We start from the raw sequence: 19,614 nt of genomic DNA, 5'->3' as shown, positions 1-19,614 counted from the left end.
CAGGGATAATAAATTCCTACCAGGAAGGATAAGGTTTATAGAAGAAATTGTGGTACTTTTACACAACAGAATACTACTCAGCAATTAAAAACGAGGAAATCATGAAATTTGCAGGCAAATGGTGGGACCTAGCAACGATCATCCTGAGTGAGGTATCCCAGAAGCAGAAAGACACACATGGTATATACTCACTTACATAGACCTATAAGATAAGATAAATATACTGAAATCTATACACCTAAAGAAGATAAACAAGAAAGAGGACTTGGGGTAAGATGACCAATCCTCACTTAGAAAGACAAATGGGATGGACATTGGATGTAGGAGAAAACAAATAACAGGACAGGAGCCTACAAAAGAGGGCCTCTGAAAGACTCTACCTAGCAGTGTATCAAAGCAGATATTAAGACTCATAACCAAACCTTCGACAGAGTGGAGGGAATCATATGAAAGAAGGGGGAGTTAGTAAGACCTGGAGAGTATAGGAGCACCACAAGGACCAAATATATCTGGGCACAGGGGTCTTTCATGAGACTGTTTCTCCAACTAAGGACCATGTATGGATATAACCTAGAACCCCAGCTCGGATATAGCCCATGGTAGCTCAGTGTCCAAATAGGTTCTCTAACAAGGGGAACAGGGACTATTTATGACATGAATTCAATGGCTGGCTCTTGGACCCCCTCCCCCAGAGGGAGGAGCAGCCTTGCTAGGCCACAAAAGAGGACACTGCAGCCAGTCCTGAAGAGACTTGATAAGCTAGGGTCAGATGGAAGGGAGGGAGGACCTCTCCTACTAGTGGACTTGAAAAGGGGCAGGGAGAAGATGAGGGAGGGAGGGTGGGATTGGGAGGGAATGAGGGAGGGGGCTACGGCTGGGATACAAAGTAAATAACCTGATTAATATAAAAATTAAATAAATTTAAAAAAACAAAATAAAAGTAAAAAAAAAGGTTTCTAGAAGAAAGAAGGGAAGGAAGAGAATAGTTTTTCACTTTTGCTAAAGACGGTGTGGCTTCTTGACTGAACATTTCTGTACGAACTCAAAACACCAAACTCAATTTTAGCTATTAACCCACAATCTTGATACATAAATATCCAATTTCCAAGACTCTTGAAACCTTTTACAACTGACCAATGGTTTTCCCCAGTAGTAAGACAACTCCAGGAAGCACCTCAGAATGTACCATAGTAAGGGCCACTGGGGAAGACATTCATTTACTTTCTAACTTCATTTAAAAGTATTCATTGTGGGCTTCCAGTGGGGGTAGGGAGGTCCTGGGTCCCATCTTTAGAGCTGAAAAATGAAGAAAAGAGGTGTGGGGGGGGGGGAGAAAAAGAAAAAGAGGAGGAGGAAGAACTACGCCCCCTTCTTGGCCTTCCTGAGCATATATATGTATCATGACATCTGTATGCCATCTCTGCTATAAAAGGCCTTCAGAGAAAAGTCTCCTTGGCAAAGCCTCTCCTTTTAAACATAGATTGAGCCTTTCTACCAAATAACCTGTATTCTCCGAGCACCACATTAAAAACTCCAGTGAGCAGCCTGTGAAAGGGAAAAAAAAAATGCTGGAGCAGAACTCTCCCCACAGCCTGGATTTCATTTCAGAAATTCCCAACGAGCTTTCAGCCACATTCCGCAGCGATGGCAGTCAACGTGCGGCACTCAAGTTAGAAACACATTGCCTTGCACTTTGTTCCAGCTCCGAACATGCACTGGTCGCTGTGCACTTCCCCCCGCCCCTGCCTTTCTTTCTTTTTTTTTTTTTTTTCTTTCTTTTTTGCACAGCCGCTCACACCAAACAGAAAAGGTCTAGATTTTCATCTGTTGCCTGGGAACGTAAGTACCCAATAAAAACAAAATGAAATGTTGTGCCAAATTATGGTAGGAGAGGGAGATAGGAAGCCCACACTTGCCGTGGGATAGGATGAATTTATTCACCAATTTCCTAAGTCATTTCAAACTCAGTACACACACACACACACACAGAAAAGATAAGACGTTCCTTGCTGTTGATCTGATAAGAAAAATTTCAAAGCATAATATATAGACTAACTTGCCTTCACTCAAGAATGTTTGTTGGCACATTGTAGATAGAAGCTGTCCAAATACCTGAAACTGTCTTTTTTTTTCTTCTGAAATCACTAGACTCACTTATGCTCCCATAAATGAAAGACTCTACATTTTTGTTCTTTTTCAACTTTGAAGTACTTCTTTTAAATTTTTCATTGTATATACTCAATGTATGTGGTACTATTACCTAAGTATATTTTCATGCAGGTTCATCAAACGTAACTCCGCATACCTCACTAACCCCCTTTCTCACTCTTTTCCCTTCCATTAGTTTCCTTTTGTCCCCCTAGACAGTTTCTCTTTTACTCTTATGTCATAGTTGACGTATCTATAGACAATCTAGAAAACACAAAGCAAATATCCAATATGTCATCCTAAGATTGATTTAATTCAGTAATATAATTATGAGTATTTACAACCTTCACTTATCCTGTCTCTTAGTACATCTATTTATCCCTATCCCCACCATAACTTGAGTTCTACCATGCCCTTTGCAGGCATAGCCTTTATGTCTAAGTAAAAAAAAAAAAAAGTCTTTATTGTGTACTTGAGCCTCTTTTGGATATATGCCTAGGAGTGGTATACCTGGATCTTGAGGAAGCGCTATACTTGGGAGGGGCATGTATGCAGAGGGTGGAGGAAGGGAGGGATTGGGATGGGAGGAGGGAGAGAACCATAGGGGGATACAAAGTGAATAAAGTGTAATTAATAAAGAAAAATAAATAAACAAATAAATAAATGCTACTAAAGGAAGAATGATTCATACTTGGTTTCTTAAAAGCTTATTTACATTTATAATGATGTGGGAAAATATCAAAATACTGTACTCAGAATCATTGGCGAATAAAGGGAAGTAAAAAGGAATCCACAGAAACTGTTTTCAAGGCAGGACGGTCATTCATGTATCTTGAAGTAAAGCACTATTGTCTAATTATAGTCCCTGTAGTTTAAGGTGCGGGTGTAGACACAGACTCATTACGCCAGTGTTAACTGAAACCATGAGAATGTATCTCTTTGGCAGAAGAGCTATTAATTTTCATGGTGCATGTAACCACTTGTGCATCTCTTAAGCCCCACAATAGAATCCATCCTTCCAGGCAAAACTGCTGCTACAAGCAGGTAAGTAAGAAATGCTTCATGAACCATGACAGATAATGATGGAATAAGTAATACAAAGATGCAGAGCAGCAGGATGCTCTGGAACCATCTGTTACCAATTAAGGGGGTATCTCTGCAGTTGGAACTATAAGGCTCCGAAGTGTGGCTGACACTGCTGGGTCCAGCAAATTTGTGAAGCGAGGCAAGAGTACCTCAACCAAGTAGTTCCCTTCTCTGGAAGGTATGGAAGCTTCTGGTGCCAATGGCCCTTTCAAGGGCTTTGTGGTGACCAAATTGTTCATCTTGGAAGTGCAAAAAGAAGCTGGAAAAACAAGGTGTCGTTCACTTATAAAGAGAAAGTGAGGCCTAGTGTCGTGGTGGCGCAAGCCTGTAGTCCCAGCACTCTGGGAGGCAGAGGCAGGCAGATCACTGTGAGTTCAAGGCCAGCCTAGTCTACAAAGACAGTCACTCCAGGACAGCCAAGGCTACACACAGAAACCCTGTCTTGGAAAACCAACCAACCAACCAACTGACCAACAAAATAAAACAAAACAAGAGAAAGGGAGGCCATCTCTGAGTTAAGCACTCAGCAGGCAGCCCCAAAGCCAGACTGCTTTTCCAGATATCTTTGCAGCCAAGTGGTTTGGGTCTCCTCAACTGACAAACACATTTTCTACTCTGAAAGGCCATATTCAAGCTAGAGGCCATTAACATTATTAGGCACCTCAAAACTACATATGTTTCATTGTTCTTCCACAGAAACTGCACCTGGGCAAGGATTAGCAGGTGAAGAAACCTAGAGACATGAAAAGAAATTACTCAATGTAAAACTGGTAGAGAATCCTACTTATAAGTTAATCATATGGATTTTTTTACTTAACTTGAAATATGGTTTTGACAGTCAGCTCATTCACTACATTTCCCATATAATGAAAGTTTAAATGCTTAACAGAGAGCTACACTCTCTATACATTAATACAATGCATATTTTCCCAAGTATGCAAATATGCCTGGCATACTGCTACATAGGGTTATCCCATACAAAATAGATTTGATGTAACTCTTATTTTGGCATCTTCAGGAACTGATTTAATATCTACCTATGTGTTTTACCATTGTATTATTAAATAATATAAACCAACTTACTTGAAGGTGTTGGTTTCAAATCAGTCAAGTCCAGAAGTTTTTCAATACTAAAGCCAAAGAAGTCCTATTATTATATTACATTATTATTATTATTATTTACTAGTTTTCAGTTACAAACATAATACTTAATGTAGCCTGATGATGCTATTTTAGCCAAATAACTGGCAAATAACTTTTGCCCTGTGTAAGTTAGATGACATAGCCTGCATTCTCTGTATTTCTATACAACTATGAAGTACCTTTTAGGAAGTCTTAAGTATAAAATGAATATAGAACAGAGCTCAATTCTGAATCAGAAATTCTGAAAGAGTTATGTTCAAAAAGTTGCTTTTCTTCTTCCCCAAAACTAATGGTAGGACTCCTATTTGGTTAAAGTAAACAAAGTATCTTTTAAACATTTACTTAAGGCTGTACGCTTCATTTTCTCTGCATAAATGTGCACAAAAGACATGGGCACACATGTATATACAGGAAGCTCCACTATACATTGGCTCCTTCTTCTCCATTCATCTTAGGATGAACATGAGGAACTGCCGAGAGTGAGCAAAGGTGTTGCGTGAACTGCTATGCCGATGACGTGGGCCTCAAAGAATGGCATGCTGTGGGCTGTTTCCGGACTGGGACCTGAGTATCAAGATTACAAATCATTGCTGCAGTTGACAGAAGCATAGAGCTGAGATTCCTTTTCTGACTCTATCAAAGACCTCCATGATCCCATCATAGATTCCTCAAAATTTTGCCACTGACAATGAACATGGCAGAAAGAAATGGAGAGGATGAACAAAAATATTCTGCAAAGGTAACAATTTACAACCTGGAGATGAGATGTTATTTTCGAATTCCAACCTATCAGCATCTATTTTCTGGAACATTCGAGTCTTTAGACTCACTTCACTCTGGTAAACATCGGCTTCCTCTGTAACTAAGGTGATAGTACATTCTGTGCACTTAGTTGCTCATTAACAGTTCGTGGTCCCTGTTGCCTGGTTATGTTCGTTAATAAGCATCTGTTGGTTTAGACAGTAAGTGCCTTGGTTTGGGTAATAAATTACACCCATATTACCTGCAGATGAACTGCCTGTGACAGTCAATCTGGTGGGTATTTTAGTATCTGTAAGCACTGTTCAGTTTTCATGCTGGCCTTTTGTCCAATCACCAAAACTAAATGGCACAGGGGTTTGAACAGTGCCTTATAAATTGGCTCTCCACTTGGGAGCCTAAGGTTAAGAGCCCCAACAGCAGTCTGGGAAAGATAACTTTGCTCCAGTATGTATGTTTCTTACCTGGTACTAAGTCATAAAAGATGTATTTTTAGGATTCTATTGCTATGATAGAAACATGACTATGTTATGTTACTATGATAAAAGCAACCAGGGAAGATTTGCCTTACATATCCTGGGTCGCAGTTCACATGGAGGGAAGCCAAGGTAGAGTACTACATACTGGCTTGCTTTCCATAGTCTGTTCAGTCTGCTTTCTTTACCAGCCAGGATCAGCTGCCCAGGGGTAGCAGCATCCACGGTGAGCTGGGCCCTCCCACGTTAGTCATTAAGCTCTGAACACTCAACACCTTCTCCAGTCCCAAATTCCAAAATGTTTCACCTAAGTGTAGTAGTGCAAGGTCCTTCAAAAGTGTTTGGACGCAGCTGGTCTTTGCTACTTTGTGAGTTCTTCTTTTTCCCACTCTATCCCCTGACCCAGTTTCGCTCCCTAACACTGGTATGAGAGAAACAAGGGCATAGAAGGGAGAGGAATTAGGAAAATCCTTGATTCCAATTTCTTTCCTTTTGTTTCTTTTTGACCACAGGTACTAGCAAACCACAACCAACCTCCCTAAATGACCAACGGCCAACCACACCCACACCCACACACTCCCTAATGGGGCTCTAGCATGTATACACCCTCTGAAAAGTTCCCATAATTCCAAACAATCACACAGTCGCAGAAACTATCAGCAGCTAGCAAAACCATGCATCTGCTAGGGCCACCTGCTGCGGACAGTCTGAAATAGCCCCACATCCCCACACCAGGGATTAAAAATAAAAACATATTCTTATACTATTTCTGTGTTTTTAAAGAAACCAAAAAAAAAATTCTTACTACATTCAGGGGCTTAAGGGTACAGTTCAATGGCAGAGTACTGGCTAAGCATCTACAATGCCTTGGGGTTCTGTTCAGTGTTATAGAAACAGAAAGTTGGAAAATCTCACTGAAGGGTGAACCATTTTTACTTTGAGGTCTTGCTCAAAATCCTACTGCAGGAAATCTAGGAGAGCAAAGCATCTCTGTGGCAGTTAAAGTACAGTTGCTCAGTCTTACAAACAGCAATACAAAAAAAAGCACCTTTCCCTTTGCTTCACCTCATGAAGTCCCTTTTAAGGTGTTTCCATGGAACATTGAAAAATGCTGGTCTAATCCAACTCATTTTGTTTACAGGAGGTTCATTTTTTTCACATATTACAATAGTATTTTCTATACTGGTAATGCTATAGCAAAGTCACAATCAAAACCTAAATGGTGCACAGTATTGTTATGAAAGCTCTGAGCACACTTTAAAATAAGAAAACAAATGCTCATGGATACTGATGATTTACTAGTCTGCAACTAGTGGGCTGAAACAGTCATTCAAAATGACTAAGCATGGAGCCTCGTGTATACGTGTGTGTATGTGTGTGTGCACGTGCGTGAGTGTGAGATTCTTTTGTAAGAAAACTAAAAACGGAGGTTAATTTGTTAGATAATTTTTAAAATTAAGATTTTGGAGTCAATGTGCATCCTACTTAAGAACAGCTACCACGGAAACTGCAGAAAATAGCAATGATATATAAAGATGCTCATCCCAGCCCTAGTGAGTAATTTTAAACAGTACTTGCATACGGCCAAAGTGTGGGAGGTGAGAGACCAAGAAAAGATTCTTACTGAGCTAATGGAACACTAATGACTTGTTTTCGAACCTTTCTCCAACCCCCTCTTGAAACCAAACCAACCAAAACTCGAAACACAGAATACACACAGAGAACTTACCACGGAGACTTTGCTCACTACATCCCTTGCAACTGCTAAGCCTTGAGCGAAAGTCCTGGCCGCAACGAACGCACGTGTAACCTGGAGCTTCAGTTTCCGAGGGACATCTCCAAAGGGCTTCAACTGCTCTGTGTATTTGCTCACACATTCCAGGTAGTCGTCTGTAAAATGGTACTGGGAGTTCACCAGGCGGAACATGCGCTCCAGAAGGCGAGCCCAGAAGTCATTTAACATTTCTTCCAGGTTCACATTTCCCGCCACGTAGTAGCGCTTCAACTCTACAAATAGATCTTTAAATAGCTCTGAATTTTGCATGTATAAGTGGCCATATGTCTTCACAAACATATCATTCAGGGATTTTTCTGCATTTTCAAGTAGTTCTTTGAAGAATTCTAGAAAGAAAACCAAAAAAAAGGGAAGGGGGAAGGAGAAAAAATGAGAAACGCTGTTTTCTAGAAATCAAATAACTGAATGAGATAAACTGAAAAAAAAAGAAAGAAAAAAACTGTTAAACTGAAAAGTATGTTTGCATATAAAGGGTACTTCTTCCTAAGAATTTGCATTTCAAATCATTTGTCAATGAAAAGAAGCCCATGTCACAAAGTTACCCTTTCATAGATGTCTGCATCCAAGAAAAGGACGAAAGAAAATTTAAATCAGCAGCTTCTCAGCAATCAGTATAGCATTCTGAAATCCCTCAATAAGCAACAGCAGGCTGGACATGGTGATGCCTACTTGTAATACTAGCACTTGGGAGGCAGGATCATCAGGAGTTCAAGACCAACCTCAGGTACCCAGGAGATCAGAGACTGGACACAATAAATAAACAAAAAAACAAAAGCAAGCCAGATAATAGCAGCAACAGCAACAACTAGAAACAAACAAGTAAAAACTGGATAAAAATGAACAGAGTATATGTCTAAAAGATGAGGATTCTCCAAAACATTTTACTGAAAGACTAACCAGTGCTTCTCAACTTTCCTAATGGTGTGCCCTATTAATGTAGTTCCTCATGTTGTGGAATTATTTTCATTGCTACTTTATAACTAATTTTGCTACCATTATGAGTCAAAATGTAAATATCTGTGTTTTCGGATGGTTTTAAGCAACCCCTGTAACAAGGTCATCTGACACCCAGAGACTGCAAACCACACGTTGAGATCCATTGCTCTAAACCAAAGTATATCGTAACTTTGGGTTCCTAAAGGATTCATACTGTGGCATCATGTTGTTCTTTTCAAGGTTGCAGAGATGAATTTATAATAGACATCATCACAGTTCTGTTATATCTGTAAAATGACATAGAAAATAAAAAATATAAATAACAGTATCTGGATGTTTCAGATTTATACCTTGGCCCCACACACAGTCATAGTCCAAGTGCTAAAGATTTTATTTTTGAAATGAAAATGGTAAATTAACGTTCTCTGGAAGTTTAATGGGATGAGAAACACAAGAGAATTCCCAGGCCAGATAGCCTTACAATCACAGTTGTGGACAGGAGATCCTGTAATAAACAAGATCTGGAAGGTGAGAACTGAGGCTCCAGGTTGTTCTCTGACCTTGACTCCATGCCATGTCTACTTGCACTCACACATGTGCACATAGACAGGAGTCCACCCAAATATTGTTTTTAAAGAGTGATAAGCTAACAGTAATCAGTCTTAAAGAATTTCTTGCCTAGTACAAAAAAAACCCATGGTATTAAGTTTATAAGTGGGAAATCAATGAATACCACAACAAAGTGTAAGGACCTGATCAAATGAGGGACTGTGTCTAAGGGAGCATGGATCAGAGGAAAATTTCATGCCACTTCAAAGGCAGAACACTGGTGAGCTTATCAAAATGCAACAGCACTACAAAAGCATTCTCTTCCCACGCTGGGGAGGACAAACCAGAGGCTGACAGCTAATTTCAAATAGGTTTTCAAAACTCTTGGACTGAGTACAGCCTTTTGGAGAAAGAGAGATATGTGTGGGCTTCCATACATGCCGAGAGTCCATAGTAATGCTTTGAGCCCCTAACTCATCAATCCTTGCTTCATTGAGGTTTAAGGATAAGATCTAGCAGTCTGTCTGGTTCCAGATTTTTAGATTTTCCTTTTTGGTTTGTTTCTTCTCTCTTGCCCGTAGTTGTGGATTTTTCCCTTTTCTTTCTACTACTTCTGGTCTTTTGTTTCCAATGTTTTCTTCAGGGCCCTTCCGCACAGGAACCAAATAAAGAAGCCCATGCAGCCTCGCTGGCATTTCTATCAATGTTCTCTCCCTTATGAGTGAGATAAGAATATACAAAGAACTATGAAAAGTGTACTAGGGTTCCCCAGAGGAACAGAACCAAGAAAGTAACTAATTATAGAAGGGATTTATTGGATTGGTTCCCACAACCACAGAGACTGCAACATCTTGAGACGCTTATCAACACACTGTCTCAAGAGCCAGGCAGACCAGTAGGTCCTAAGTCTAAGAATCTGAAAGCCTCAGAATAATTGAGAGGGGCCTGTCATACAGGCTTCCTGCAGAGCCACTGGTATCAAAGGAAATCTGATATGCATAGACACCAACAACAGAAAACATACTTCCTTGAAATCAGGAAGAACTAGGTTCTCCTCTTCCGTGTCATTATTCCATCAGGACCGGCATCCTTTGGATGGTGTTGCCTGCACTGTGGACATCAGATCTTTTGCTACTCAGTTCACTGGCCCATGTGCCAGTCTTCTCTGGAAAACACTCCCACAAACACATCCGGAAGGATGTTTTATCACATCTCTAGGAACCTTTCCATACCCCATAGTAACATGTGAGAAGAACCCTGGGAGGAATCCATGTGGGGAGGGTCTTTTATTGTCTATGACATCCCATGAAAATGTATCCAAGTGTACATTATGGATCAACAGCACAACGATGTCACCTAAGCACTTGTAAGAAATCAAGTTCTTGGCCCCACCCCAGACTCACTGAACCAGAAACTCCAGGTGTGGCTCTAGCCATGCATGACTCTGTTGTGCCCTCAAGTTAGAGAACAACTTCTCTAACTGATGAAAAAATGTCTCCATTTCACCACTCACTGGCAATCACCAGCAGCCCTTGGGGCTGGGCTGAGTGTGAAGCATTAAGGGGGAGTAGTACTGCTTTAATGGCAGGGAAGGTGGTTTCTTTCCAATGAATTGCCTGTAAAAAAAATTACTATTACCTTCATAGAAATGGTATTTTGTGGTCTCTTGGGCATAAATTGTCTTACTATGTGTTAACATAGATGACTAGTGCATGCAGCATTTCCCCATAATTCCAAGTTGGGGAGCTTGAAGGTGCTAAGACATTGCAAATGACACCTGGTCTGTGTCCTTTCCTGTGCCTTTTCACCAGCATCCTTGCTAAATGGTGCTTGTTGATCAGGGGCATGAACTATGTAAGAGGATTGTGTTAGTACATGTCCAGTATGCTACACTTGCATATTAGAAAAGGAAAACCTGGTCACTGAGAACAGGATATGAACCTTATGCCAAGTTATGTTAATACTTCATGACCTACAAAAACATTCTGACAGCAACCACAGGTCCTTCCCTATACTACATTTTTATCATACTGTTTATAACATTGGTATATGCCAGAAGAAACTGCGTGTTAAGAATGATTTGACTTGTACTTTTGCATTCTCTTAATAAGTAAATCTGAATGTTCAGTTGCATTTTTAATCAATGGCACTTCCAGTCAAGATTTTACAGGACAGGAGACACACAGTGGTCCATCTGGCTTAGTTTGATTTAAAGCTTCTAAAACTGTGAAGAGTGATCCTTTAGGCTCCAGAGTACTTTGCATCAAAGAAATTCTATGGAGAAAGTTATCCGTTCTATTCATGTATTTGTTTTTTTGTGGCACAGTCTCACTATACAGGTCAAGCTGGCCTTAGACACACGGAGACCTGCCTGCCTCTCCCTCCCTTTAAGTGCTGAGCTTAAAGGCATCCTCAGTGAATCCAATCATTCTGGTCAGGTGCTGAGCAACTGCTTGTAACACGGCTATGTAGAGCATAAGAAAAATGACCTAATGAGAAGGAAACAGATTTGATGGCGACCTATCCCCTTGTCCAGCATTACCACATGGACTTTACACTGGCTCCTGTGATTCCCATGTTCTCGAAAAACCAAGCTTCTGTGAACATGTAAGTATTTCTGTATTTATGGCAGCATGTGTTTTAGGAGATTAGTGTGGTGCCACATATACACTAAATCCTAATGTATCTCATTAGCCCTAAAATGTATCTCCTTGCCTTCACACATTAAAAGACTCTTTTATGTGGCCATTTAAGTTGAAGATATAAAGAATATTTGAATGGGTATGTGGTTAATAAATGCTTGAGAAGTTCTATAAAACTAATATAACAAGTTAAAACCTCACAGCTTAATCTCTTCAAATGGCCATGCAATTTGACAAGTATGTACTGAGTGCTTATTATGGGCTCAAGTCAAAGCACACAGCTTTACTGTGTACCTTAGGCTTTCTACAGTCCAATCAGACTGCTACAAAAATTTCTAGAAAGTCAAAATTTCCCTATCCGTTTACCTTTACTATACAGCCACTTTCCACTGTGGTTTTTTGAGTGCATGGGAGACTTTAAAATACCAATACAGTTCTTAATCCTTCATTTCATAGAGTGAGTTATTAAATATTCATCTATTTCACCCTTGAGTCAAACAAACAAACATGAAATAATGTATGAGACCCAAATTCACTTCTCCTTATATTCATCTCATTTATGGGACTATTGCACCTGGTTCTTGTTTGGGGCTTTAAAGGATGGCAGTTGTCACATAAATTCTAAAATTAGACACAAAATCAACCAAAGCACACTAATTTTCTATTGCAGTTTTAAAAGTCTGTTATTTGTTGTATTAAACTAACAATTCTCCTACACTTGGGCATAATTCTATCCTATCTCCACTGCTCCCTACTTTTCTTCCTGTGGTATTTCCATCTAGAGTAAGGAACAGAACACAGATTAGACAGTCAAGTATAGGGCCACGGGCATCATCTGCAGCAACTCTGTTAAGTGCTGTAGATCTCATCTCCATCTGTGCCCCACCCATCCTCAACTTTATTCTTGTTCCTCAGGATCAGGGTCAAATCCTAACTGCCGAGGACGACACATAGCAATCATCCTCCATAACCATTAATGAAAGCAATTATAATACAGGAGTTGGCTAAGGGAAGCAGCTGAGGGTAGTGTAAATCAGAGTTCCCACTCATCAGAGGCTCAGTTAACTGGAATTTAGAGATCCTATACAGCAATTGCTTGTACCTGTGTAAAAAATACTGCTCACCAAGAGTCTGTTTTCATTCAGTGAAGCTACTGGTCCAAAAGAAAGCCAGAAAAGGGGCAGTAGCCAAGCATTTATGAACAGGTTGATTTTTATAATCTTCCATTTGGAAGCTTAAGCATACATGTTGGGAGGATCAAGCAGCTGCTCCTCCTTGAGCTCACAATTGGTCACAACTGAGGGGTGGAAACCAGCACTATAACATGCTCTGAATGGTGGGAAAAGCACACAACTCCTATTTAGAAACTACATGTCGAGGTTGAGCCAAAAAACAAAGAACCTACGTCTACAAAACATCTACAAAACAGGCTACTCTCTCAACTCACATGGCTAATGCTGGCACAAAGTAATGCTCAATATACACAGACACTACTAATAATGGATGGAGTGATGTTATTGTCACTCCTAGAATTTCTTTATGTCAACAACCATTTCAAACATCTTTTGAAAGACTGGTTTATGTCTTCCCTAGTGGCGTCGAACATAATCCATCTGGGGGAACATAAATGGAGCTAAAGCTGTTGGAGGTCTGCTAAGAAGACCTAAAGCCTTATAAAACTTGGGAGCTGTTTATCCAAGGGGAAATGCTTAATGGCTCTACCTTCCAAGGCTGTGAAACATCCCAGACATCCATGAGACTAGAAGCAACTACTGGGTGAAAACTAAGGAATGAAACATCATCAATTCCAGGAAGAGTTTATATGGCTTGAAAGCCAGAAGGCCATAAGCATCACACACATCTGAAAAGAAGAATCAGGACTCTTTCCATGCATTTTCCTTCCATACTATTGTGTTTACCAGAGGCTAGGTATGACAACTGAGCTTGGGGCCTGTAAATACTTCTCAGCTCTAAAATTCAATTATTCGTAGTGTCAAAAGTACTGATTTAACATGGGAAAACTTGACTGAAATGCCAAACCTTTCCCATAAGTGTATTTTATGTAAATATCTTGCTTAAAAAAAAAAAAAAAGAAAACATCATGTGCTTCTGGATTTCTAGCACCAGCCACCTGTCTTGCATCTAATAAACATTCAAAATTCTTGAAAAGGGTCAGGGGGCTCTGGTTGTGCTATTAAATACCATTAGTTACTTCTATATAAACAATTGACTGGCTATTGATGAATGAGCTAGAAGTATTCTAGAATGAACCTATAACCTTCAGAGACTGGAAGCCCTTTCTATTCGATCCATTTGTCTGGTGCTATAAATCATCCTCCTTTTAAGTTTACATTATGAGGAAGCTGTCTTTACATATAAGGATTAATTTCTTCTTCCCTGTAAATGCTGGATCTCACAGCCTTGGTGTGGCTTGCCAACACTAAGTTATCACAGCACCAAAGTTCTGGAGGAGCCTTTGCAAGTGCTACAGCTCATCCTTTTCTAACTGTTAGGCAAACTGAAGGAGTCATACTCCATCCGTCCTCTCACTGCATGCAAGTACGTAATGATGAACAGCTAAGATGGGCATCTACAAATGGAGAGAGAATGGGGGATAGGAAGGATTTCCCTAACAATGTGAACTGCTGGCTTTGTGACTATCTCTTCCTTTACCTCATCTTTTCAGTAGTTTGCAAGTCTGTGGCGCTTTCTTCTGCCATGGCATGTCACCCCTGGAGAGCAGCTGAGAGAGTGTAGGGGTAGTAAAAAGATTACACACCCAACTCATGTTTAGCAGTGGATAGTAAATTGGCTGCCTACTGGCTGCCCTAAGTTGGCAGGTCAATTGTCAGCTGCTGCCCTCATTTGGGGCTGTTAGCTGGTAGAGTATCCTGCCAACAAATCAGTCTTTTCTTTCCAAGGTTACCTTTATTAATGACTTCTCTTAGGGAGAAAAGAGCGTGTTTCATCCCTCCTGCACCTTGATTTTGGCTCCGTTGGCCAGGGATTCAGACTCAGTACCATGTAGTTAGTACTTCCGCTGGTATTCATTCAGTTTCCATAGCTACCCACTTGGACTCAGCACTCTCATATTGCTTTGCATCCATTAGCACACCACCCCCTACCAGAAGGCTTTGGGCACATATAAGTTAAGCTAGGAAGCTGCAGCAGCCACAGCGAGCATTCTGATGCTACATTTTGGGTCCATCATTCAACAAGTTATCATATGGCTTCATAAACCCTAATGTGTGTGTGTGTTTCATGATCTCATAGCAAGAAAAACCAGGGCACCAAATCATATAGTGATTCTAAGTGCATGTGTGTACATGTGTTATCTGTTGGCACGCACAAAAGTATAAAGTTAATATAGTTGTGATGATGGAATGTTAATGATCAAAGATGATTTTTTTTCAATGTTTAAAAACCAATTTCTGTTCCCTCAAAATTTTCAATGACATTCAAAAATTTTGGTAAATGCCTAACATTTTCACACATTCACGAGGTAAAAGTGGTATTTTGATTCACAAATGCATTAGGCAATAATCAACTCAGGGAATTAATATTTGTTACCTTAAGCTTTTGTCAATTCTTGTTGGAAGCGTATTCAAATTTTTCTCTTCTATTTGGAGATATGGAATACGTTACTGTTGTCTATGGTTATACCTACTTGCAACAGCACACCGGAGCTTACTCCTCCTATACAAGCACAATATTTAACGAATGACCAACTTTCCCATTTCTCCTCCCCCCTACTCCTCCCCACTCAAATTCTGTAAGTTCTTTAAAGACACTCAGTAGTTGCACATTGTCGCAAATGTTAGGATTCCACTCTTATGATTGAATAGTATTCTGTGTGTGTACGTATGATTTTCCTATTCCATTAATCAGTTGATAGAGAAGTTGATTCCCCACCTGATCACTGTGAACAGTGTGGGCAGTGTGACTTTAACAGATTGATTTCACTCCCTTTGGTTCTATGTGCAGCAGAGCACATGGTATATCTATGACATTCTATCGTCACTATGTTAAGCATAGCAGCCCTACAACAGTGTACTGGGGTTCTTTCTCTGCAATAGTATTTTATAATCAGAAAAATGGTATTCCTTCCTATCTGTATAAGTAGTCTTAGTTGCTTTTACTCAGTTGCATCAGCGGAGACCTCAATGCACTTTTTTTTTTTTTTTTTTTGCTTTTTCCCAAATTGTCTACTGTGAACAGTGACAACAAAGAAAACATCATTTTAAAAATAAATCATGAAATTTGCAGGTAAATGGTGGGAACTGGAAAGGATCATCCTGACTGAGCTGTCCCAGAAGCAGAAAGACACACCCAGTATATACTCACTCATATAGACATATAACATAGGATAAACCTACTAAAATCTGTACATCTAAAGAAACTAATCAAGAGGGAGGGCCCTGACTAAAATGCTCAATCCCATCCTGAAAGGGAAAGAAGATGGACATCAGAAGAAGAAGAAAACAGGAAACAAGTTAGGAACCTGCCACAAAGGGCCTCTGAAAGGCTCTGTCCTGCAGACTATCAAAGCAGATGCTGAGCCTGATGGGTAACTGTTGGGCAGAGTGCATGGAATCTTATGAAAGAAGTGGGAAATAGTAAGATCTGGAGAGGACAGGAACTCCACAAGAAGAACAACAGCACCAGAAAATTTGAACACAGGGGTCTTTCCAGAGACTCATACTCCAACCAATACCATGCATGGAGATAACCTAGAACCCCTGCACAGATGTAACCCATGGCAGTTTAGTGTCCAAGAGGGTTACATAGCGATGGGAAGAGGGACTGCTTCTAACATAAACTGATTGGCCTGCTCTTTGATCACCTCCCCCTGAGGGGGGAGCAGCCTTACCAGGCCACAGAAGATGACAATGCAGCCATTCCTGATGAGACCTAACAGACTAAGATCAGAAGGAAGGAGAGGGGGACCTCCCTTATCAGTGGACTTGGGGAGGGGCATGCTTGAAGAAGGGGGAGGGAAGGTGGGATTAGGAGGGGAAGAGGGAGGGATTTAGGGGAGATACAAAGTGAATAAAGTGTAATTAATAAAAAATAAAAATAAAAAATATCAACAATGTTATCTTTTTCAACTAAGAAAAGTGTTTCTTTTATGGAACTGAATGTTCCTTATTGTAGCAATGTGAAAATTATATTTGAAAAAGAATACACCCTTCCTTGCTCTCTTTCATATTTGTGGTCTCTTTTCATTACACGCATTACATGCATTTTATTTGTGTACACATGTATGTAATATACATAAATATTCCTAAATTCCTATTCCTAAATTCCTCTACACAGTCTTTTTAATTTTACTTTATATGTGTGTTTGCAGGGTTGATCATTTGGTATTAGATAAGCAATTGGTGTGAGCATCCTTACGAAAGACTATTTCTCCCACATGGAACATTTTGGCTTATTTCCAATATTTCAGTATTCTAATTAATACTGTGTTGTGCATCCTATTAACATCTTGCATTAATCCTTACCCACATCTTCCTTTCCTTACGATACACACCTAGCGGTACAATTACCAAGCCAAAGGACAGGTATATATGTAAGACTTCTAACACATTGCCACATTAATCACCTGAAAGCTGTGCCCATGGATTACACTTGATCTTTGAGTCACATTTATTTCTAAGTTTCCATTACTCTATTCATTTTCCCAAGAGGGAGGATGATGAACATGGACCAGACCAATGAACAAGAATAGCCTAAAGCATAACTGGCTTGGGAATTCTCTCAGTTAAGCAACTGGATCCAGCAACAGCTCCACTAAGCTCTTTCTTTACCTGCACAGGCAGACACATAGAAGAGAGCTGGGATGAGGGACAATGCTTCAAATTCCCAGCCTCAGTACATCGTAGTGAAGTCATAAGCTTATGCTTGCCTCCAACAAGATCAGAAAGTTCTTCCTGATGCTATGCCTTCAAGAAGTTGAAGCTAACTGCAGAAGCTCAGCTGCCATTGTTCTGGATTCTGCAGAAACTGCACAAGCACTTTCAGTCCAATGGGTAACAATGCCACAGTAAATGTTTACATCTCAGAGAACAACTCAAAGGGCAGGAAAAAAAATTGTTTATACCGAATGTGCTCATTCTCATCAAGTTTCACAGGTAACAGTAAAACGAGTTAGGGCCTAGAGAGATGGCTCAGCAGTTTGGAGCACTTGGAGCTCTTGCAGAGGATCAGGATTCAATTCCCAGTGCCCACAGAATGGTACACAGCTTTCTACAACTCCAGTTCCTGGGAATCCGATGAGCTCTTTTTACCTCCATGTACACCAGGCACGGGCCCCATGCACATCACGTGCATGCAGACACTCAAACAAAGACGAGAAATAAAAAGAAACAAGTAAATCTTTTCAAGGGGTTCGCAATCTAAACAGGTCTGTGTCATATGGACAGAGGAGAAAAGGGGAAAAATAATCACATTGTTTCCCAACAAAATCAAAGGCAGTTAGTCTGAGCTAGGACACTGCATTTTTAAATAGGCCAGATGGCTTCATGCCTTTGTGCTTCATGGATATTCTGCCTGTGAATCATTGCCCAATACACTGTAAAGAGGTTTCAAACAGCAACAATTGTTTTAAAGTCTTAATGACAGAAATCTGAAATGAAGATTTAAAAATCAATCTAGGGGCTGGAGAAACGGCTGAGCTATGCAGAGTACACACTGCTCTCGCAGAGGCTCCCTGTTCCGTTGTCAGTACCCGTATGAAGAGGCTCACAACAGCCTGTTAACTTAAGTCCAGGGCATCTGGAGCTCTCATCTGGCCTCCTCAGGCACCTGTGTGCCTGCACATACACTCACCCATGAACACGTACATATGCACATCATTCAAAATAATAAAAATAAATCTTTAAAAATTGAAGCTGAAGCCTCCTTTAATCACAGGCGGATCCCAATGAGAGCCTGTCTCCAAACCAAAAAGCAGATAAAACAGTGGAGGTTTACATTACTATATGCATTTTATAATATTCAAAATGTTTTAGAGCTTTTTCCAACCTAAAAACAAAATCTTTATTAATTACAAGTAACAACAAGCTCCTTCCCCCCAATAACAAATCCATGAAGTTAAAAAACAAAAAACAAAATAAAACAAAACAAAAAAACAGTTAAGATCAGGGCTAAGAAAATTCTAGAAATTTCAACTTAGCTAATGGTCATGAAGCTTAGTTAAATGTATTTGTCATTGAAGGTGAGTGAACAGCTCACTTCCACTGAGGTCATTCCTTTCGTAGGCCTATGACTTCAAATGCTTTCAATCCGCTGAGCCTCTTACATTGGTTTTCCTACTGGCTGAATGAAATAATGGCTGATATGAATGAACTCCAGTGATTAAAACACAGATTCAACTCAATCTGAAGAGCGCTGTGTCGTGCCTGGGTGAGATGATAGGAACAAGGGGAGTGAGGGCCTGTGAATGATAGATGGAACAGACAATTATGTTCTTTTATGTGCAGTTTACGCTAATTCCGAAATTTTCTACTATTGTTCAAGTTAACAAGGTGCAGGCTCATGGGAGGGTTTTCAAAGACCTGGTGAAAGTAGCTGAGGGTTAAGAAATGATAGGGGGGAGAAGAGAGGGTACCATACAGATGGCTAATTAACATCTTGTAAGACCTTTCACTGAAGCAGCTGGGCTAGTCACGTTTAAAAGATTCACAGAATTTTTAGAATTTGAAAAGGTTTTGAAGGAGCATCTAGCTCAACCCCCTCATTTTATGGATGGGCAAACTGAGACCAGTTAATTGGCCCAGGTCACAGAGGGTCCTGCTACAGAATCGGGCTGACAATTTGCATTCTGCCTCCCAACCAAAGTGGCATGATTTCCTCCTAAAATAACAAATTAAGAGAGTATTCCCAATACTCTCATCTGGTGAGTATCAGGTGACATCGTTGGCTTATGATTTCCATTAATGTCCAAAATATCTAGCAAATAGTTTGGTTCAGGGAGTTGTTTGGCAGTAGTTTTTCTTCATAGTTATTACATCAGTTTTATTATGTAATCCAGAAATATATTTGACACAGCAGCTTTGATCACCTGTTTCTTTTAAAA

General features: G+C 40.1%; 1 protein-coding gene across 1 annotated transcript in view; it reads right to left on the bottom strand.

The window, feature by feature from the left end:
• The window catches only part of Gpc4 (glypican 4), a 113,874-nt gene that overhangs the window by 15,240 nt on the left and 79,020 nt on the right, over positions 1–19,614 (bottom strand). Inside the window, exon 4 of the mRNA XM_060375499.1 lies at positions 7,342–7,733. Within this exon, the coding sequence (XP_060231482.1) occupies positions 7,342–7,733 (392 nt within the window). The remainder of the gene's footprint in view (positions 1–7,341; positions 7,734–19,614) is intronic.

Source organism: Meriones unguiculatus, chromosome X, assembly GCF_030254825.1.
Source record: "Meriones unguiculatus strain TT.TT164.6M chromosome X, Bangor_MerUng_6.1, whole genome shotgun sequence".
Lineage (NCBI taxonomy): Eukaryota > Metazoa > Chordata > Mammalia > Rodentia > Muridae > Meriones > Meriones unguiculatus.
Note: the sequence above shows the minus strand (reverse complement) of the source record. Positions and strands in the feature narration are given on the sequence as shown.